Below are 24550 nucleotides of genomic sequence, written 5' to 3'. Positions count from 1 at the left end.
GTAATGGGTATTAATTAGTTCCGCGATTATTTTATCCAACCATTTGTGCTAAAATGGTGGGATTACTATCTCATATAAAAGGTGGGATAGGATAATCCCATGGCCCATGAGATATCATTGCTTATCTCATCCCACATACCAAACATTCAGAAGAAAGGTATTATTAGGTAATGCTTTCCCACTTTTCGTTACTTAGGCTCTCACACATAGTACTCATCGTGTGCTTTATTCATCTCATTCTATGAAAAATTCATTGATTTGAGGTCACCTCAATTTTCATGTCACTGAAATGCTGGAAAATATATCTTTGGCCTTCATAGCTTCAAAAAGAATATGCATTCTGATACATTGTTAAACTTTACTATGTATTCGACATAATTACAGGAGATATTGTAGTGTTGTGACACTTACATCTCATGAAACTCCATTCTTACATTAAATTGTTCCAGCCTTTGGTCGCGACTTGGTGTGCATAGCATCTCCAGTATTGGTATCTCAGAAACTCTAATCAGAAATCTCTAAAGAAGCTATTAGCGACAAATTCTCTTTGGGTGAAAAGAAAAATATTTATGGTGGATTTTGTAGGGAAACATAAAAGAAGTTACAGGAGCATTGAAATGACTACGTTGGGGAAAATATTAAGTAGCAATTACTAGTACAACTTAAGAACAATTCATTGGATATACAGGATAACTGAACGTTTAAGAAGTACCAATAAACTAACAAACATTGGCATATCCACATGGTAGAGTGGATGTGAACACCATTGCCTTCGACTTGCACTCCGTCTATCATCATCATCATCTCTTCCGTGCAACACTGTCATGACAGAGATCACAACTATTAATAGTTGGGGACTAAAACGGGGAGAAACTAACTTGGCTTGGCTGCTTGAAGTTTCCAATTCGTCCGTTATAAGTTATAACTGTCTCCGACGGCTAAGTTTAGTACCTTCTCTAACTGCAAGTACTGTTCGGGAGAAATGGGTTTTTTGTCCTTTACAAATTGTTTTTTTAGTTTTATGACCCTTTTACAAGAAATCTTCATTTTTTACATATGAGAGATCAGGAAAAAAGACACGTAAGAGATCTAAAAAGGTTCTTCTATTCAAATTGTAAGAGGACAAATGATCTAGTTTCCTCTCTCAGCATAGGCATTTATGTGATAATTTTCATATGGTTACCGAATTTATCACTTGAATCAACAAAAGTCACTTTGTTAGTATTACTGAAGTACTTAATTATGTGTTAATTTCTCAGAGCAAATATAACTCATGGAAAAGTTAAATTTACGATGCTGAAAAAATTCTCCAATATACAGTAACCGACGATCTTATAGCAGGGCTAATTGATAGTCATAGTATTCATCCAGTATCCAAGAACGAAACGCAATGCATCTATCTTGCTCTTCACAAAAGCTACTATTCACCATTAATGATCCATCAAAGGACAAACAGAAATATAACAAGCTTTCTGGTGATAACTTAGAGTCTGGGAGTTTGAACTTGTGCACCTTCCCAACAAAAAATTTATTTTAAAATTGATCCAATATTTGCCTCTGCCCGCAGAACGTCAAAGGTAATTAGGCAAATCCCACGACTAAATGATATCATATTGGTTTGAAATGACAAATCTCCTATCGACAATTTTTGTTTTATTTTATTGCACCTTTGTAGAAACTTGTTTGGTCCTAGTCTTTAATCAAATATTATATTTGCTCTTTGTCTAGACAAGAAACATATACAATTGTTGCCTTATTCTCCAAGATTACTTTATCCATAGTCAACATTTTTCTTTGCCAACAAGTACCTTTGACTAAATTTGAATCCGGGAATGGATATGTATATAGTAACCAATCTCTTCTGATAGTTATCTCATAATTCAAGTCTTAAGTACTTTTTCATTACTGATGGCAAATCTAGTATTCCTTTCTCTATTACTATTTCCCTTGCCTATATTAAGCTATTTTCTTCTGAAAATTTCCTACTCCATCTTGATAAAACCAAAATTGCTGGAAAAGCGTTTGAAGCTGCAAGGATTCAAAGGCACTCGTTACAAGCTGTTAATTGGAGACCTCAAAGATGTTGGCAATCAAATGAATGAGGCATGGTCCAAGCCAATTGGCTTAACCCATGATATTGTGCCACGTGTTGATCCCTTCACTCATTATATGGTCCAAAAATATGGTAAGTTAGTACAACTTTGATAGCTATATTCTATATAGGGGATTTAGGATTTTCATATGGGTTATGGATTTTAGGACAACGAGCTCAATATAAATAAAGAAGAAATAACAATCATTAACCACTTTTTGATCCTGTCTTTGAAAAATAGTATGGTCATTAAGTTTCAAATTTCACAGGTGAAAGTCCACAACAATAGATGTGTAATTTGAAACTTAATTATAGTCACGATTTTTTCAATTACAGGGGCTAAAAAGTGGCTATTTAGTGAATTCTCTATACAACAGAATTTAGGCCTACTGAGTTCTTGTCGAACCCATATTTCAAAGCCTACCTTTTACCTTGATTGTCTAGTTGACTTTCGTTTTGTCCTGTTATTTTAATTATATAAACTGTAATTCGCTTGAATAATTCTTTAACTACTAAAAAATAAAGAAACTTTTTCCCTCCAACTGGAAGCTAACACAAATTTTATCACTATTCTTAGCTATTTCCCAATTGTACGTGGCTGGGGCTTTTGCTTCTTTTTTTTTTCTTTCAATTATTACTTTTTTTCTTTTTGCCTCAAAAGTATGAGCTAAAAATGAAAATGGTTGCAGGGAAGATATCTCTGAGTTGGCTTGGGGCGTCACCAAGATTGATCATCATGGATCCAACACTGATTAAAGAAGTGCTCTTAAACAAGCAAGGCCACTTTCATTTACCACCATTGAACCCTCTTGTGTTGATTCTAACTAAAGGATTGACAGCTCTACAAGGTGAAAAATGGGCTATGCACAGAATGATAATCAATCCTGCTTTCCACTTGGACAAACTGAAGGTTACTTTTTCAACTTCAAGAATGCTCATTTTTGTGGCTCTAGTATAACATTCAACTCACTCAAAAGAGGCAGTGGCAAATGTAGCCTTTGAGTTACGGGTTCAACTTAAACGCAGTACTTTTAACATAGAACGTAGATATATATGCGAAAAGTAGTAACAAAATTTCATAAACTAGATTCTGAATCCATAATTTCAAAAGTACAGTGAGTTTAGTGCTATGAACTTTAAAGGTTGAACCCATGAAATTTAAATTCTTTATCCGCCTTTGATCAGAGCCGATTTATCATCAGAGGGAATTTCGTGCTCATTTTGGTTTCCATTTTCAGGGCATGATCCCAACAATAGCAGAAAGCTGTGCATTTATGATAGAGAAGTGGATGAAATCAATTAGTCCTGAAGGGACTTCAGAAATAGATATCTGGCCTGAATTTCGGGATCTTACTGGTGATATTATTTCAAGAACAGCATTTGGAAGTAGCTATGAAGATGGAAAGAAAATCCTCGAACTACAAAAAGAACTGCAACTACTTGTGATAGAGGCTATGGGAATGTTATATATTCCCGGCTTTAGGTAAACTCCCTTTTAACTAGAACATGTCACTTTCTTAACAAATACTTACCAAGTTCTGAAAAATCATCATACACAGATTTGTTCCAACAAAGAAGAACCGAAGAAGAAAGTACCTGGACCGAAGGATCACTTCAATGCTTAAAACAATTGTCGACACAAAGGAGAACATGATCAGAACAGGGCAAACCAGGGAAGACGACCTACTTGGCCTGTTGCTGCAATTTAACAATGAGAACAATTCACTAAATAATGTGAATAATAGTCATCAGATGACAAAGGAGGATATAATAGAAGAATGCAAACAGTTTTACCTTGCCGGTCATGAAACAACATCAAGCTTGTTGACATGGACTCTGATTCTGTTGGCTATTCACCAGGACTGGCAAGAAAAGGCAAGGCAAGAAGTTCTACAAGTTGTTAGGGACAAGAATCCTGATGCTGAAGCAATAAGCCACCTCAAAACTGTGAGTGTTCATACTTTCTAAATAAATTCAGTTAGCCAGAATGACTAATATTTAGAACTGGAAGGAGTAATGTCTAACATGCATGAATTTGTGAGAATTATTTTTTGCAGGTAAGTATGATTCTTAATGAAGTGCTCAGGCTATATCCGCCAGTGATTGCTTTGTACAAACGCGCTTACAAAGAATGTAGAATAGGAGATCTCTCTATTCCAGCCGGGGTGGATCTTACACTACCTATAATGCTAATTAACCGCGAGACTGAGCTATGGGGTGACGATGCAGAAGAATTTAAACCAGAGAGGTTCGCGGAAGGAATTTCACATGCTTGCAAAGATCCAACACAGATGGCATTCATGCCATTTGGATGGGGACCAAGGACTTGTATTGGCCAAAATTTCTCCATGATAGAGGCAAAGGTTGCACTTTCGATGATACTAAAGCAGCTCTCCTTCAACCTCTCACCAGCCTATGCTCATGCTCCTTATACTGTTATGACTCTTCAACCACAACATGGAGCTCAGATCATGTTTCACCCACTTAACTAGTATAAATCGAGTTAATTGTGTTGAAGGTTCCCCTAAAGTACGAAAAAAAATCATGTATTTTCCTTTCCGTAAGCTGAGCTTGTTAATTGAGTGTGTTAAAACTATAGCAAGCCATAAATTTCAAATACAAAGAGTGATAAGCATTAATCGCATCATGTTGCTCCCAAACGCACACGCAAGTATACGTGGTCGCAAAGTGATAAAGGATTGATTGTGTCTAGATATCATTCCCACAGGATATTTCGACTGTCTAGAGTGAATTCAATTAAACTATTCATTAATTCAATAATTTGGTGATTGTACTATAACTAAATGAACAGCTGAAACGAAACAATATAAGGTAGTCTAAAGCAAACAAGATTTGAGTTTAATTAGGGTAGAGAAAGACCTAAGCCTATGGTAACTAACAATCTAGTTGAGTCTATTGATCATTGTACCTAGTGAGTTACTAGTTGCAGGTTGATATTACTTATGAGTGTCTTCTGATTACTCTAAGCCTATTTAAACTACTCCAACGCCTATATTTTGATGGTCGCCTGAAAAATAGCAGAATGCATTCAAATCTTTGTATTCAACTAGGCGAGGCTAAAGGCTATATTCCTATCCATATTAGCGAAACAATTCCCTATATAGAGGTTCACGAACACGCCCTCTCTATTCTTATTACACTCGCAATTCCCCCTTTCGAGTATAATCAATTAGCCACAAATAGTAGTCAATTGGTGATGAAGCAATCAAATAATTAAATTAGTACCAAAACCCTAGATACAAACATCTTTCATGTTAGTACCCAATAATGGAAGATCAATAGATAGAAACAATTCTGAAACTACAACTTTCATGTTAGTACCAAAAATCCTAGAACTAATGAGTTTCTCGTGATGGTCCACGTTTTTTTGGCATTTGTCACATTATCCACAAAGGGTTGAGCATCTTTGAAAAGTGAAGGCCAGTAAACCCTGATTGGAGTAGTTTAGTTGCATTCTTGTCACCCTGACGCACAATTACAATGAAATCCATAATTAACAATGATTTACAGATCTAGCAGTAAGAACTCGAAGAATTACAGTCGCAACTCAAGGAAATTAATTCGAGAAAGAAGCTATTTGAGAGAAATGTATAAAGAGAGAAAGAAGAGGTTTGTATTATCATGAATGCCTCAATTAGACACTTTACATTGTATATATGGATCCTGTGAATTATCCAAACTACTAACTAGTTGAATTACAACTGTGACTAATTCTACAACCACTGTAACTAGCTTTCAAACTGTAACTAACTTTTGGAACGTCTTTGACTAACTTTCGGAAATCAACTGACTAACTAATTTTTCCATGTCATCAACACATCAATTGTCAGCTCAATTATCCTATCTTGATTTTGTATACTTGCATCAATACCCCCCATAGAAGAACAGACTTTTCATCAAGGCTGAAAGAAGGAAATTTATGCATCAATGCATAAGGAAACTCCCTGTAGCCTGAAAAGCATCACTATCGGTCCATCTCACTAGAACCTGAGCTACACCCTCATTACCTTTCTTCACCAATCTGCTATCTAATATTGTCACGATCCAATTCGGGGTCGCGCGGGCACCTACCTTTCCCACCTCGGTCGGTGAACCCTCTCATTGAATACATATCAATTAAATAAGGATGATTCATTTAAACCAATAGATATTTAGAAATAACAGCGAAATATCATAATATTTATGTAATAAACTCAAGTGTTCATATGATTAGAACAAATACATTATTACAGACTCAATCCATCTTCCCATGACCTAGTCTAGACTAGTACAAGAGCGGCTAATGACTTCAGATTACCACTACATTCTAAAACTCAACCTCCATCCTGGAATGAAATGGGAGGAGGTCTTCCAGATAGACACCGCGTATTTCCACATATGCTCCGATCAATCACCTGAAACAATCTACACCCCAAAAAGGGTGTAGCAAGTGCAATATCAGTACAAACCACGCGTACTGAGTAAGTATCATAGGCCGACAATGGTGAGTAACACATACCAGTAAAAGAATTCACAGATAAACAGGATAACAACCCAATCAAGTCATACGTCTATCTACCACACACTGTATATCAATACCTTTAAGCATTAAATTCACTCGAATAATTCACCAGTTAAGCTCACAACGATCTCGGAACTCACATATCATTAAATCGATCGTTTCAGTCTAGTAGTCAACTCATCATTAAGACACCCGTTATCCTACATCACATAGAGACCAAACATATAACTAATCTTATGGACAGTCTGTGGGATACCTCAACAAGTTCAATTAATAAATCCAGATCCAAGTATATGCCATTGCCTAAGTAAAGCATCTGATCCCAAATGTGCCAAGTCTGAATAAATCTATCTGAATCCGTTCATCACAAGTAAACACCAAATCATCTCAAACAAGTGATAATGTAATGCAATGCAATGCAAGATGTATCACATGCCATGCAAATGAGGTGTACACATGTACTCCGGATGGAAATATCGACGTCTCGGTAGCACAACCCAGTATGACTCGCGAAGTCTAAGTGTCACCCATCCCGGATCTTTGCCTAACAGACAGACGGGACCCTGGTTAATTGCTCACGGGGGGAGTCTCACCGGCACCACCCTGGGGGACCCGCGGAGTCCATGCACTAACAACGATTTCGGGATAACATCGGAATCGGCCAGGAAATAATGATGCTGAAATAGCTAATCCGACATCGGCCACCTCACAGTCACTCAAGTAAAAAGTTTATCAAAATATTAGTTTCGCTGAATCAACGATACCGGATCATCACCGGGTATCGGCCATGCATCATGAATATGATAGAATGTATGCAATGCATATGTCAACGATTCCAGAATTGAACCTCGGACATCGGCCTTCTCACAATCACTCAAGAAAAAGAGTTTATCAAACACCAGTTTCATATAATCAACGATTCCATAATGGATCTTCGGACATCGGCCTTTTCACAATCACTCAAGTAAAATAGTTTAGCAAATATCAGTTCCGCTTAATCAACGATACCGGATCATCACCGGGTATCGGTCATGCATCATGAATATGAGAGAATACGTGCAATACATATGTCAATCATCAACAATCAAGTTCACCATCACAAGTACCAATAATGGGATACGCCAACAATGTACCATATTACAATACCAAGAATGGTATGCCAATAATATATCAATATCACAAGTATCGGCAACAGGTACGCCAATAACGTATCATATCGCAATACCAACAGTGGGTATGCCAACAATATATCAATATCACAATACCAATGGGAGTATGCCAATAATGTATCTATATCACAATACCAACAGTGGGTATGCTAACAATATATCATATCACAACACCAACAGTGGGTATGCTAACAATATATCATATCACAACACCAACAGTGGGCATGTCAAATCTATCTCAATCAGAATGACAAAATAGAATTCGATATCTACCAATTACACATGGCATCAAGCCAACACAATAGAACAGTCAAACACAACACAATAGGGTGGCTAGTCCACACACAACAGGTCAACCAATCGATATACATTATTTCCACTTCCTTAAATTAGGAACACGAATCTCACCCTATACTCAAAATCCCTCGTCACAACTCATTTTGGACTCAATCACAATCATTGGTACATTTTATCCTCCCATTTATCCACTAGATTCATTTTTAATGGCATAACACAAGTAATCACATATTACGGGAAATTTTCATCATTAGGCACAAAAATAAGTTTCGCCCGTTACTCCCAAGTCAGATAAATCCATCGATATTGATGAAAACACACATCAAACAACCTAAGGAATCTACAGGCCACAAGCCCGAACAAACAAGTCACACAACAATACCATCCTAGGATTCCATCCCAAATCTCCGATTTCCTACACATGCATTCTCCGTTCTTTCTAATACAAAAATATGGGAAACTAACCGAAGTCTACCGAAGGGAAGCAATAACCTACCTGGCAGCCGAACAGGTGCCACAAACTCACACGCTGCCTTATCTTTCGAAGTGTCTCCAAATAATCAAACTCTATCACATATGAATTATATGTAAGAAACCATGAATAATGATGTCACGACCCAACCGGAGGGCCGCGACGGGCACCCGGTGCTAGCCCACCCGGGCACCTCTTAACATATATTTACATTTACATCTAGGTAAGCCACATATTAAGTCATACTTTCTATCCATCAATCATACTATTTCCATTGGGCAACAATACATATATACATATCACCATTAATAGCAATGTACATAAGCCAACGAGGCTAACAAAATGACATCTAAAATATAGGCCGACAAGGCCAAACACGTCTAACCATATACACATGTCTACAAGCCTCTAAGGAGAGTATGTCATATCATATAGGCGGGACAGGACCCCGCTATGCCCATAAATATATACACAAAAGAATCAATACCAAAAGTTGTAGCTCCGAATGAAATGGAGCTCCGCTAAGTAGTCCCTGAGTAAGATAGCTATGGATCAAGTCTGTCTCCCTGGGCACCTGCGGGCATGATGCAGCGTCCACAAACAAAAGGACGTCAGTACGAAGAATGTGATGAGTATGTAAAGCATGATCAATATCATTATAGAAGCATAATAAGCAACATGAGAAATAGCATAAGATGGGAGATAGTAGTATCATCGTCATAAGCACTTACTTGCTTTTCATAGGGACTTTCCATTTCTAATGCGAGATTGCGTACATACATCCGTACTCATATCCGTATCCGTACTCATTTACATATTCTTATTCATATTCACATCATATTCGTATTCATACTCATATCTATATCGTATACATATCCATATCATATACATAGCATTTATATAGCATACCCGACCACGAAGGTTCGGTGTTTCGCGTACCCGACCATGGCTAGGTTCGGTTATCATACATACCTGGCCCTACCAAGGCTTCAGGGTTGTCTGTACCCAACTACAGTGGTGCGCGCGCATCGTCATATATATATATATATATATATATATATATATATATATACTTATATTCTATCCGGCCATATAAGCTCGGGGATTCATAATAGCCATACATAGGCACATATACATATAAGCTCATAGGCATCTTTAGCATCATCATTATCGTTATCATTATTATCGTTACCATTATCGTCGTTCAATACATCTATCCTTATAGGATTTCTCGTCATATGAGGAATTTGGGACAATCATAACATATCAAAAATTATAAGCTTAGTAGCCTTTTGAAGATAGCATCATTTGGAGGACATCATAGGCTTATAGAAGATTAGATATTTGGCCAAAGAACCATGCCTTATGAAAGAAGGGTTAGCCTTACATACCTTTTCCGTTCAACTATTCTATCACTTGCACGTTCTCCTTCAATGCTCACGTTTCTACCTTCATTAGAGTTATACTATCATTAGAAAATCGATAGCTAGCATACATGACTAAAGCTAGAGAAAATTGGATAGCATCTCCTTTATTTAGACGACTTCCCACATATCATATATCAACTCCCAAACGTCAATAGTACATTCACAATATCATAACAATAGTCTTTATTCATCCACATTATCCATATATCTCAATTCACTTCCAATCATCCATATCTATGGTCATAACACACAATTACATTCGTTCATATACAATGCCTATCCCATGCTCTTAACATCATTTATAACGTAACCATATCACAGCACATCAAGAATCATGACTCAATTCAAGCTATTACTCACAATGATACTATTCCCACATTCATGACCTATTTTTCTATATCTTTCTACAATCCAAGTGTTTCAACTTTCAAATACCTTAAAGAACATGGAAATACCATAAATCTTACCTTAGATGGTGTAGGGATGAACCTTGGGTGGAAACACCTCACTTGAGCAAAACCCTAGTTTCACCTTCACTTGGATTCCTTGCTTCAGATAAACTTTAATGGGTTTCTTACACTTGATTCACTTAGTTTGATGTTGTTGATCACCAATATCTCATGAAATCTTGTGGGGGAAGTGTAGAGAGATGCTTTAGAGAGAAGGGGTGTGAAAGGGAAATGAAATAAAATGAAACTTGATCCCTTATTAATAACACAAATCTGTCCCGACCAGTTTCTACGGACTAACATACAGTCCGTATAAATTATACTGACCGTATGTCTGGCCGTAGATTTGGTCCAGAGAGGGGTGCAAATCTGGGCTGATTATACGGTTCAACATACGGCCCGTATGTTTTATACGACCAGTATGTTTGGCTGTATAATGCCCAGTTTTCCGAAGTTCGATCTCGTCGACTCGTTTGATCTCCAATCCTTATAGAACCTTCTTAGCACTTGTTTATCACCTCATTAACAATCTAAGGGACGTTACAACTCTTCTCCAAAGCATCATTAAATCATCGCTAACTTGTTACTCGTAAATCCTTTTCGATACCCATCGTATGCCTTGCCTTCTCTTGGCAAACTTTCTTCCCCTACCTCGTACGTCTTTGAAGTCTTAATTAAGGTCATCAAATGTCATTCCTTACTTATTGAAATACCATATACTCGTGCTCTTTGTTAGTCTATTCACTGTGCATCAACGAAAAAAAATTTCGAGGTGTAACGAATGATATCCATATTGGCTACTTTCGATTCGGGTCAAATTCCAACCCTTAATTTAGGAAAAACGATCCACAAGGGCAAAACAGAGATTTTATGACCAAAATACCAAATTCAATACTAAAAGGTCAAAACCCATTACTTTAATCATAGGAATACTCAATTAATTCTCAAAATCATCATTCATATGAAAACCCCAAATTTGAGTCTAAGAACCCTAACTTTGATTCAAGAATTTCAACTCTAGAATGGAAGATTATTGGTTAACAAGCCTAGATATATCATTATCTAACATAAATAGCAACATTAACATAATTTATTCAGAATCTAGGAAGCCATTTCGTTTTGAAAACCTTTTCAAGAAAACCCCTCATAAACCCTCTTTTAATCTTAAGCTTCTAGGAATTTCTAGCATGGATTCTTACATAGGAAGGGAAATGGAAGAGATTAGGATTAGGGAACTTACTTCCAAGAGAAATCTGACCATTAGCCCCTCAAGTCGCCTCCAATGTGGTAAAAAAAATTATAATAGAAGTTATAGGAAGAAATAACGGTTTTGGAGGCTTTAAAACATAAAAATTGTTCGTCGACCGCTACGGCGATCGCCCTTACCACTCCAGCGGTTACCGCCTCAGCAGTCACCTTTACCCCTGCGGCGGTCACACCAGACACCCGAAAAATCGGGTGTCTTCCAAACTTAAAAATGACACCTGGAACAATCTCGGAACCTCCCGAACACAAACCAAATATACAGATATACATAAAAATGCCCTACGATCGCACTCGTGGTCTCAAAATTTCCAACGGAGGCTTCATTGACCAAGTCAACCCTCGATGGCCTTAATATGAACTTTCCAATTCAAGTCTCAAAACGCAACTGAGTGCATTAGGAACCGAACCAAACCCACCACTTAATCACAAATGGTCATCCAGACCTTTCAGACTTGACGGATTTCCAGAAAAAGTCTGTTTGCCCAAAAGTCAACTCCCGGTCAAACTATTTTCGCTTAAAGTCAATTTTTTCTAGAAAACATTCTAAAGCCCAAAACGATGCCTAGGAAGTCATGCCAACTATATTCTCGGGTGAAAATAGTTTAATGAGACTCAGGAATGGGTCAACGAGGGAAAAAATGGAATAATCACGGTAACGACAAAACGAGTCGTTACAAATATCATCTCGTGAAGAGGACAATAAGGACTACAAAGATGAAACACAGGAGGGTGTTATTAACTGGGAACTTTATGGCATCTTTTCAACTAAGATACATGAAATGTGTGATGAATCAAAACATCAGTCTGTAACAGAAGTTTGTAAGAAACATCACCCACTCTAGCATCAATAGGATAGGGTCCAAAGTGCTTAGCAGCCAACTTATTGCAAGACCTTACAACAACTTAAATTTGTCTGTAAGAGTGCAATTTGAGATAAACCCAATCTCCCACATCAAAACTCCTCTCTGATCAGTGTTTGTCAACCAAATCCTTCATCCTTTGTTGTGCCCTCTGAACGTGAAACTTCAAAAGAAGGATAATTATTTCTCTAGCAGCAAGTGACCTATCCACCATCTTGGATGAGGCTCACCAGCTAAATAAGGAAGGTGTATTAATGGTTTCTGGCCATATGGAAATTCATATGGAGTACACTTAATGGCAGAATGATAAGTAGTATTATACCACCATTCAGCCAAGGGTAAGTATTTTGGGCTATCAGAACAAAAACACCTCAAATAAGTTTCTAAGGTTCTATTCAAAACCTCAGTTTGACTATCAGTTTGGGAATGATAAGTAGTTGACCTGTGTAACTGAACCCCTGGCAAGGTGAATAACTCTTGCCAAAAATTACTATGGAAAACAGGTCTCTATCACTGGTGATTATAGCAAGCAATCCATGCAACTTAAAAATATTATCAAAGAAACTTTGGGCCACAGTTTGAGTAATATATTGATGTTGTAAGAACATAAAGTGATCATATTTATTTAGTCTATCCACCACAACTAAGATAACATCCTTACCGTGAGACTTAGGCAACCCTTCAATGAAATATAGGCAAATATCAGTCCAAACTCCATCAGGAATAGGTAAGGGTTGTAACAAACCTGGATAAGCTGCAACATCATATCTGTGTCTTCGACACACATAACACTTATTGATGAAATCTCCAATATCAAGAATGAGAGATTTCCAATAGAAGAGGGATTGCATCTTGTAGTAGCATCCATACCCGAATGACCACTTTGAGTAGTTGCATCCCACAGACCCATAATATTATTTCTCAATTGTGGATAATTTTCTACCACTAATCTACCTTTCTACCTCAACTGTCCATTGCACCAAGTGAAGGACTTGAAGGGATGAACCTGTAATTTGGCAATCAAATCCTGCAAAACTGCATCAGTTGTCCAAGTATTTCTGATTTGTTCATATAGAGAGTCATTGGGGATTAGTAATGAAATCGCTAATAACGATGATTCAAGTTTTCTGGATAAGGCATCTGCAGCTTTATTTTCAGCATCCTTCTTTCCTTCTTATACTCTTTAAAAAAAATGGCCCTATTAGGGCATTTTATTAATAAAAAATAAATGAACAAATTTTAAAGTTGTCAAAAAAATAAAAAAGACAAAGCAAAATAAAACAAAAAAATATATACACAAAAAAGAAATATCTCTTTTGTTGTCCGTAAATGTTGCCCTATATTCTCGGTTATTTCTCTCTCTTCCGCCGGAGCTTCTCTCTCTAGTTGAAGGTAGATTGAAGTGCAAAACTGATGATTCTAGATGGATTTTGGTCTCAAAAGCTTCGATTCTCTGAGCTGGAGTTGATTTGCACATATCCAAGTTGATTTGAATACCTTCATCTTCATTTTGGCTCACCGACTCTTGGTAGGTGTTTTCCATCTTGTATATGTCAAATTTCTTCTGCCAAAGTATGTTTTGACTCACCCCTGTTCCTTTGTTTTTTTTTTTTTTGCATGTGCTGAGTTTTGTACATCTGATGTTGTACCTTGCTCATTTGAAACCCTGGTGCATATCTACTGGATCTAAGCCTTACCATGTATGTCCAGGTATATTTCTTCGTATTCCATCTACTTCACTCCTTTGTGGACTTGCTGCTATCTGTATTTTCTGTGATTTCTTCTTTCATTGCCTTTGTTCTGTCTTGTTGGTTTCCTTTTTGTAACATCTTTACATTTTGCATATGATTTGAGATTAAAGGACCTGAACAATTAGATATGGCATCTGAGAGTTGTCACTATTCAGTATTTTCCTTAATCCTACTTCCATGTCTCTGAAATGCTCATGACTGACTGTTTTGTTTTTAATCCAAAGCATGATTACCTAGGGCATCAGCTAACCGATTCCCTATTCTAGTGTGCACAAAAGCTGTTTCCCCTCCCCTAATTGCTTGATTTCTTCTATCCAAGCTGATATACTCCATGGTAGCTTCCATTCCTCTAATAGGATCCTTTTTACAAGTTGCGAATCTATCTGAATAATTATATTATCCATTTGTTTATTTATGCACCATTTGATTGCCTCTAATATTGCCATTGCTTCTGCCTCATTGTTGGTTACATATCCTATCTGCTTCATTATTGGTTACATATCCTATCTCCTCAGCCTTAGCATACAATGGATTGTTTTCTTCATTTCTCACACATAAACCAAAGGCTCCTCTACCAGGGTTGACTCTTGATGCTCCATCAGTGTTGCACAAGATCCAACCCATGGGAGGAGAATGCCATATCACTTTTCTGATCTTCACCTTATCTTTGTATCCCTCTAGCAGCTGTATCATATCCCTCCATCTGTTAAGAATTTGCTGTAGTGATGGATTCCTAAATCTGACCAAGTTTTGAATAGTAGAAAACACCTGATAGATACATCTTCCTATTAACTTCTTTTCTCCATATTTATATGCATTTCTTCTTTTCCACAATTCCCAAACAAATATAACAGGTATGACTTGAAATACTGGTGTGTGGCTATCATTGATAGGTTGTTTCCACCATTTCACTATAATCTGCTATAGCTATAATCCTTCAATATTAATGTCACGCCCTAAACCATAGCCTGGGCGTAACATGGCACTCGGTGCCTGCTCGCATGTGATCGAGCGAACCACATGGCTTGCTAAATCAATATGGGACATGTACTGATGTGGAATATAAGTTAAACATGAATGATCTGAGTAAAAAATGAGATTTAATAATCATAAGTCTAAAAATATTATTTTAATGTAAGTATAGAAATAGTCTGAAAACATCATAAGAACGAGCCAGCATGGCTATACAACAATGACCATCTGACATGATATACTAGACCAGTCTATGAAACCTCTGAAACATAAGTCTAAATACTAAAACCGTTTACTAGGACAAGGTCCCAGCATATGTCTGCTGCATAACATGACATGAATGTAAGTAAAGACAACACCCCGAATGGGATGGGGCTCACCAAAAGCTGATACGAGCAACGTCCTAATGTCTGTATCGTGAAATGCAGGCCCCGGGTAAATAAGGGACGTAAGTACATTTGAATTGTACTTGTATATAAAGCAACTGAATGAATAAACATGGCACATGAAATGATAAGAACTTACACTGAAACTGTAAAAAAGCCCAACATGAACATGAGTAGTATTTGACATGAATATAATATAACATGAGTAAACCATTATTAAATGAAGAGCCTTAGTATAACCGACATGTAACCACCACGTGAGCACGTGGTGTCTGATCTCTGCCCGATAAGCTATGCCATATCGTACCTTGCGGGGTACGAGACATGAACACGACATGAATAGATCCACAACATAAGACGCAATGGGAAAACATGAAGGAATCGTCGTAACTGGGCGGAGCTATCCTTATCCTATGTTAGCATACGTAGTTTCATGTATTAAACCTTCTCGGTAATATGTGCAACTCCCAAAACATGAACATGAATATAGTTGGCTTAGAAGCCTATGGATTTCATAAGCACGGCTGTAAACATGATTATTAATTGTAATATAACATGAATATAGATACATAGTATAACTTGTATGAAACATGGAAACCTGTAGGATTTCATGGAATTGAGTATAATGATTCATGACTTGTATTTAAGAACCCATGGAATTCAAAGCATGGACATTCATGGATTACAGACAGGTTCATGACAATCATAATGACGTATCATGAATTCAATTAATGAAACCGTAAAAGAAGCATGATATATGGGTATACGTGTATTTAGGGTTTTCATGAACAAAAGCATTATCTTGAAACGTATTTCATGGATTATACGTGGCGCGGAGAAGAATAATAATGTTCCCACACGTGAATAGAAACCCTACATACCTTAGTTTCTCCCAAACTTGAAGGAAAAGTCTGAACTTTTGAAGAAGAACCCCAAGAATCTAAACTTGAAACCTTGAGAAGGGTTTTCTTAGAAACCCTAAGATTATGGTGTAGAATCTTGTTAAGAATCCATGTATAAGTGTTAGAATTACTTCGGAATACGTGGGAGAGACTTATCTTGATGTGGGAAGATGAGAAAAGGAGAGAAAAGTAGTGCTATGGCTTGAAGAACTGAAAAATGGAATAAAAATTCAGAAAAAAATGCATTTTTAATGAACCTCGGGTGCGTCTGCATTGGCATCTGTGCCGCAGATGGCCTTCTGCTATCGCAGATGATAACGCACCTTCGAACTAGAATGTTGGAAAATTTGTAATGAAAAATATTAGCCCAAATATATTGGAAAATGCGTCGCAGAGGGCCATCTGCATCACATTCGCATTCTGTGTCGCAGACGCTTGTCCGGCAGACTGCTCTGTGATCCTTCAATAAAATGGCCATAACATTTTGTACGGATGTTTGTTTGACCCCCACTATATATGGATGGAAAGGTATTTCAAAGAGATACAACTTTCACGAAGGAAGTTGTCTTAAATTCCGTATAGATTTTCACTAAATCATGCTGGAAGACAGACTTATCATGAACTTCGTCTATTCTATCGAATCTTGTTCACCTTACTATCCGTCTTGATTTCAAAAAAAATTATTTCACCTAGACTCAACCTGATGGTACTTCATATGGCTAAAATGTCAAGGTAACACTCATTTAACACATTCGCACCTAATCTGAATTTACGGGATGCTACCTTATCTCCCCCTTAGGATCATTCGTCCTTAAATGATTGTTCTGGTTGTAACTGCGGATAAATTTGGATCACAAACGTGACTGATGGTAAGATGTGGACACTAAACTGGCATGAACACATAATTATTGAACTGATTGAATGCTGAACTGAATAAATACAGAACTGAAATGCTACTGATATAACTGAATACTGGGAACGTGGGGATTATAGCTTGAGTTCTAGATGAAAAGGTTAGTTACCTTCAACATTTTTTTCTTGCTCTTCAAGGAGATGAAGGTACTTGGACTTCATGTTCTCTTCAGCTTCCCACCTAGCCTCTTCAACTTTCCGATTTCTCTAAAACACCTTCACTGAAGCAAGTTCCTTAGTCCTCAACTTGCGAATTTGACAATCAAGAATAGCTATTTGCCCATTGGAGTATCTTCCTAAGATAGGCTATATTTAACCTCTGTTATCTCTGTAAGGACAATAAGAGATGGGTCCCCCATACACTTCTTCAGCATAGATATATGAAACAATGGGTGTACAACAGTCAACTCTTATGGAAACTCTAATTCAAAAGCCACATGCCCGATCCTTCGTAGGATCTTGTATGACCTGATATAACGGGGACTAAGCTTCCTTTTTTTCCCAAATCTGATAATGCCTTTCATAGGCGTAACTTTCAGAAACACCCAATCATCAATTTAAAACTCCAAGTCTCTGTGCCGCATATCTGAATAGGACTTTTGGCGACTTTGAGCTTCAACCGCTTCTAAATCAACTTGACTTTTTCCATAGCCTGATAGACCAAGTCTGGCCCTAACAACTCTGTTTCGCCAACTTCGGACCACCTAATAGTTGATCTACACCTTCGCCCAAATATGGCTTCATACGGTGCCATCTGGATACTGGAGTGATAGCTGTTATTATAGGCAAACTCAATGAGAGGTAAGTGATCATCCCAATTACCTTTAAAATCAAGTACACATGCCCTCAACATATCCTCAAGTGTCTGAGCAGTGCATTTTTCTTGGCCATCTAGCTCATTGTCTTGAAATACAATTAACATGTCATCCACATACAATAACAAAATAATAAAATTGTTGTCAGAAAATATTTTGAAGTATACACCCGGATCATTATAAGTCTTGAGTAAGTTCAACTTTTCATGAATGAGTCAAACTTCTTGTACCACTGCCTTGGTGCCTGCTTCAACCTATAAAGACTCTTATTCTATTTGTAAACCATGTGTTTCTTTCCAGATACTTCAAATTCTTCTGTCTGCTCCATATAAATCTCTTCTTCCAAATCTTCATGTATAAATGTAGTTTTCATGTCCAACTGCTCCACTTCAAGATCTAGGCTAGCTGTTAAACTCAAAATTGTTCGCATAGAAGTCATTTTGACAACATGTGAGAAAATTTTGTCAAAATCAATACCTTTCTTCTGTTCGAAATCTTTTACCACCAATCGAACTTTGTACCTAACCAGCTTGCCATTTCCATCTTTTTTGAGTTTAAAGACCCACTTGTATTTGAACGGTCTTTTATCCTTTGGAAGTTGAACCAGATTGTACGTGTCATTTTTCTATAGAGATTCTATCTCTTCTGGCATGGCTTTCATCCACTGGCTCTTTTTCTGGATGGGATAACACTTCCTTAGACTTCCTGACTCCTCCTCATTACTAATGAGGACATACTCTGAGGAAGGGTACTTGGAAGATTATACCTTTTGCCTTTCTAATCTCCTTAGAGGTTGAGATTGTTCTTCTTCTTCTTCTTCTTCTTCTTCTTCCTGAGTAGGACACTCAACTTGCTCAGCATAATCATCATGTTTCTCCCCCTGCTCAACAACCTCACTAGGTTTCTCCCCCTGCTCCGTAACCTCGTCGGTCGTACTTTCTGTAATTATGGGATGTTTAGAAATAGAAGGAGTGGTAACAAGGTTAGGGACTATACCATTCTTTTTCTTGTCCTTCTATGACAGATAATCAGCAGTTCAAACTTCACTTTCTTGGAAGACTACATATTTGTTTCTGATGATCTTCTTCTTTACAAGATCCCATAATCTGTACCCCAACTGTTCATCTCGATATCCGATGAATATACAAGGAATGAATTTATCATCCAGCTTTGTTCCCTGCTCCTTCGGTACATGTGCAAAATCTCTGCAACTGAACACCTTCAAATGTGAATAGGACACCTCCTTGTTAGTCCAAACTCTCTCTAGGATGTCAAACTCCAATGGAACAGATGAACTCCTATTGATCAAGTAACAGGATGTCTGAACTACTTTACCGCAGAATGACTTAGGTAGTTTAGCCATTCTAAGCATGCTTCTCACTTTCTCAACAATAGTGTGAGGTTCATCCTCTCAGCTACACCATTATGTTGTGGGGGTACCAGGAACTGTCTTTTCATGTCTAATCCCATAGCTCAAACTGAACCCTTCAAATTCCCTTGAAGTGTACTCACGTCCATTGTCAGTTTGGAGACACTTTAGCTTTCGACCCGTCTTCCTTCCCACTAGATCATGAAAATTCTGAAAAACTTGAAACTCCTGCTCTTTGGTTTTCAAGATATAAACCCACAATCTTCGTGAAGCATCATCAATAAAAGTAATAACGTATTTTTGACCGCCTATCGATTCTATCTCCATTGAACCACAAACATCAGAATATACCAAATCAAGTATATTCGTTTTCTTTCAGACGATGTCTGAAATGATACTCTATGTTGTTTACCATGTAAATAGTAGTCACAAGGTTTTATCGTCGTACCTTTGGCAAAAGAAAAGAGTGATTTATTGGCAAGAATTTGTAATCCTTTATCTCTCATATGACCCATTCTTTTATGCCATAAATCTACAGAAATCTCATCTTAAGCCACATTCAATTCTACATTTTTACTATACAATGTGCCACGAGAAACTCCCTTTGTAATCACCAATGATCCCTTGGCGAGTCGCCATTTTTTATTTGTAAAATAGTTCTCGTATCCATCTCGGTCCAAAGCGATTCCCGAGATCAAGGTACATGGCACACATCCTTCAGAACCAATATTCATCAAATATTAGTCTTGATACAAATGTCACCGATCCCCGCAATCTTTGAGTAACTTGTGTTACCTAGTTTCACAGTGCCGAAATCCCTTGCTATGTATCTGCAAAAAAAATATTTTACCGATATGGCATTGTAAGATGATGTTGTGTCAACCACCCAATTCTAACTCTGAACCTGCCAAGGGCAAACATTCCTCTTTCTCGTTTATGAAGAGAACATAATTATCATTGTTTTGCATTGTGGCAGTCGTGATGTCATCATTCCTCTGACCACTGCTTTCACCTTAGCCCCTTTTTGATTTGGACAATCTTTTTTGAAGTGACCTGGTTAGTCGCAATTGTAGCAATTTCTGGCTTTTGATTTGGATCGATTCTTAGACTTCCCACGAGCTCCGGATCTACCATAGTTTCTCGAACTCCTTTGGTAACTCCTGCCTCTACTTTCTGTGATAAGAGCATGTCCATGATTTTCAGGCTTCTTTCTCGTCTTCTCATTGAGTAGAAGAGCTGATGTGACATCCTTTAGCGCAATCGAGTCCTTACCATGCAAGATGGTCGTTGCCAAATTTGCATAAGAACATGGCAACGAATTCAGGAGCACGATGGTTTTATCTTCCTCCTCAATCTTTACTTTGAGATTTTCTAGCTACGTGATTAGTCCATTAAGCACAATTAAATGTGACAAACAATTTGTACCTTCACCCATATGTAGGACGTATAACTGCTTCTTTAGGTTCAATTTGTTTTGTCAACGTCTTGGAAATATATAGATTTTCCAATCTTGTCCAAATGCCACATGCACTCTCTTCATAGATGATGTTATTGACCACATCATTTTTTAACTGCAACCTGATTGGACTAGCTGCCTTTTCACCAATGTCTTCCCAATCCCCAAGTTTCATGGAGTCGGGCTTCTTGGACTTGCCGCCTAGTGCCTTGGGCAATCCTTTTTGGATGAGCAAATCCCTCGTCCTTCTCTGCCATGTTGAGAAACCGCTATCACCGTTGAATTTTGTTACCTCGTACTTTACTCCAGACATTTTTTTTCACCAAGTACGACCTACCACAAAAAATATTTCTGTGAATGAGCAGAACTTGTGCTCTGATACCAGTTATTGGAATAAACCCGCCACAGAAATAATATCCACAGCATTGAGAGCAGAATAATAATAATAATAATAATAATAATAATAATAATAATAATAATAATAATAATAATAATAATAATAATAATAATAATAATAATAATAATAATAATAATAATAATAATAATAATAATAATAATAATAATAATGTAGCACGGAGATACGGTAATCAATAGGAATAAAAAAAACGATAATGACACCAAGATTTTTACGTCAAAACCCAAAAGAGGAAAAAGCCACGGACCAAGAGGAGCAACTGATATCACTATAGCAAGGATTTTACACTGTATAGGTCTGAGTAAAATACTCCAAAGACCACTAACACTCAAAAGAAATAACCCTCTTTTGATTTTCCCACCTTACTATAATATCGCTCACACTCTCAATTTTTCCTCACATACTATTTCCTTATGTGTGGGTGCCTCACTCTTCTTTCTCTCTTTGTTTGGTGCGATTGAAATGAAGAGAAACCACTTCCATTTATAGGAGAACAAAACTTGGCTACCAAGAATGCCACAGGAGGAGTTTTTAATTCTTCTCCACATATAGCAAACTTGGTGGCCAAGAACAAATTTCATCTAGGCAAATTGACTCATGCAAATTACTTTCTAAGATGGACCCCATAATATGAATGCATGATTTTGCTTTGATAGAAGATTTTCCCGAAGAGCGTATACAACAACAACAACAAACCTAGTATATTCCCACTATGTGGGGTCTGGGGAGGGTAGAGTGTACGCAGACCTAATCCCCACCTTGGAAGGTAGGCGGTTGTTTTCGAAAGACCCTCGGCTCAAGAAGAGAACAAGAGAGGAGAAACAAGAGAGGAAAAACAAGACAAAAGGTTAGATAGGACCAAGCATATCGAAAACAATATGAAAGTAAGGAATAACAAAAGCGAGAAAGTCATAGTAGAATAGCCCGAAAAGAAAGGAGCATTAACTACTATAGATAACTAAGACAACCAAAGTACAACGGCCCAACAAATATAAGCAGCAATCAAATGCAGAAATCAAATGGCAATAAACAAATGAGCAAAACTACAACTACTATGGTGAAAGGATTAGCCACCTAGCCTTCTATCCTAATCTGAGTCCTCCACAACCTCCTATCTAAGGTCATGTCCTCGGTGAGCTGAAACTGTGCCATATCCTGTCTAATCACCTCTCCTCAATACTTCTTCGGCCTCCCTTTGCCTCTCCTAAAATCGTCCATAGCCAACCTCTCACACCTCTGCACTGGGACATCTGTGTCTCTCCTCTTCACATGTCCAAACCATTTTAGCCTCGCTTCCCGCGTCTTATCGTCTACCGATGCCACTCCCACCTTGTCTCGGATATCTTCATTCCTAATTCTATCCCTCCTAGTGTGCCCACACATCCACCGCAGCATTCGCATTTCTGTGACTTTCATCTTCTGAACGTGAAATTTCTTGACTGGCCAACACTACGCTCCGTACAATAAGGTCGGTCTAACCACCACTTTGTAGAACTCGCATTTAAGTTTTGGTGGCACTTTCTTATTACACAGCACTCCGGAGGCGAGCCTCCATTTCATCCACCCTGCACCAATACGATGTGAAACATCGTCGTCGATATCCCCATCTCCCTGTATAATAGACCCAAGATACTTGAAACTTCCTTTCTTTTGAATGGCCTGGGTACCAAGCCTCACTTCCTCGTCAGCCTCACTTGGTAGGCCACTGAACTTGCACTCCAAGTATTCTGTCTTGGTTCTACTCAATTTAAATCCTTTAGACTCCAACGTCTGTCTCCAGCCCTCCAGCTTGTCGTTAACTCCGTTGCGAGTCTCATCAATCAGGACTATGTCATCCGCGAACAACATACACCAAGGCACCTCACCTTGTATTTGTCGCGTCAATTCATCCATCACCAAGGCGAATAGAAACGGGCTAAGAGCTGATCCCTGATGCAACCCCATCATAACAGGGAAGTGCTCCAAGTCTCCTCCTACCGTCCTTACCCTGGTATTAGCTCCATCATACATGTCTTTTACCGCTCTAATCTACACCACAGGTACACCTTTAGCCTCCAAGCATCTCCATAGAACCTCTCTTTGCACTTTGTCGTAGGCCTTTTCTAGGTCAATGAATACCATGTGCATCCCTCTACCGCTCCCTATACTGCTCCACCAACCTCCTTACAATATGAATGGCTTATGTAGTCAAGCGCCCTGGCATGAATCCAAACTGGTTCTCTGAAATAGACACACCTCTCCTCACCCTCATTTCCACCACCCTTTCCCACACTTTCATAGTGTGACTTAGCAGCTTGATACCTCTATAGTTGTTGCAGCTTTGAATGTCTCCCTTATTCTTGTACAGGGGAATCATTGTACTCCACCTCCATTCTTACGACATCTTCGCTGTCTTGAAAATGACATTAAATAACCCAGTCAGCCACTCCAAGCCTACCCTGCCTGCATTCTTCCAAAATTCCCCAGGAATCTTGTCAGGTCCGGTCGCTCTTCCCCTGCGCATCCTACGAACAGCTCCCTGAACCTCCTCAACCTTTATACTCCTACAATATCCAAAGTTGCGACGCCTATCCGAGTGCTCCAAGTCTCCCAACACAATGTCTATGTCCCCTCCTTCGTTCAGGAGTTCATGAAAGTCTGACTGCCATCTCTGTCTAATGCGAGATTCCTGTACCAACACTTGATCATCCTTGTCCTTGATGCACTTCACTTGATCCAAGTCGCGTAAATAGCTTCTTATCCCCACCTCTGTCCTCTAGTTCTGCATAGAGGCGTTCAAAGGCAGCCGTTTTAGCCGCCGAAACTGCCAACTTCGCCTCCTTTCTCGCCATCTTATATTCTTCCCAGTTCTTCTGCTTCTCTTCATCATCCTTGCTATCTACCAACTTCACATATGCCTGCTTCTTTGCTTCTACCTTCCCTTGGACTTCTCCATTCCACCACCAATCCCCTCGATGCCCACCACGGCGGCCTCGTGAGACCCCCAATACCTCTCTAGCTGTTTCCCTAATGCAACTG

At 38.2% G+C, this 24550-nt stretch overlaps 1 protein-coding gene across 1 annotated transcript; it reads left to right on the top strand.

The window, feature by feature from the left end:
- Positions 1-1803: 1803 nt before the first annotated feature.
- Positions 1804-4758, top strand: LOC132617607 (cytochrome P450 CYP72A616-like). Its single transcript, XM_060332651.1, has 5 exons — positions 1804-2185; positions 2782-3002; positions 3331-3575; positions 3652-4039; positions 4150-4758. The coding sequence occupies exons 1-5, from the start codon at positions 1909-1911 to the stop codon at positions 4582-4584; spliced, it is 1566 nt and encodes a 521-aa protein (XP_060188634.1). The 5' UTR covers positions 1804-1908; the 3' UTR covers positions 4585-4758.
- The last annotated feature ends 19792 nt before the right edge of the window (positions 4759-24550 follow it).

The sequence above is a fragment of the Lycium barbarum genome, chromosome 11 (genome assembly GCF_019175385.1).
Source record: "Lycium barbarum isolate Lr01 chromosome 11, ASM1917538v2, whole genome shotgun sequence".
NCBI classification, from domain to species: domain Eukaryota; kingdom Viridiplantae; phylum Streptophyta; class Magnoliopsida; order Solanales; family Solanaceae; genus Lycium; species Lycium barbarum.
The sequence above is the reverse complement of the archived record's forward strand: the minus strand, read 5'-3'. Positions and strand labels throughout refer to the sequence as shown.

What these genes read in the sequence shown, in the direction of transcription:
- LOC132617607 (XM_060332651.1), top strand. Translation starts at nt 1,909, where the DNA reads ATGGCAAATCTAGTATTCCTTTCTCTATTACTATTTCCCTTGCCTATA. An exon ending in TTATATGGTCCAAAAATATG is followed by an intron (nt 2,186 to 2,781) that starts GTAAGTTAGTAC and finishes AAATGGTTGCAG; the next exon opens with GGAAGATATCTCTGAGTTGG. An exon ending in TCCACTTGGACAAACTGAAG is followed by an intron (nt 3,003 to 3,330) that starts GTTACTTTTTCA and finishes TTCCATTTTCAG; the next exon opens with GGCATGATCCCAACAATAGC.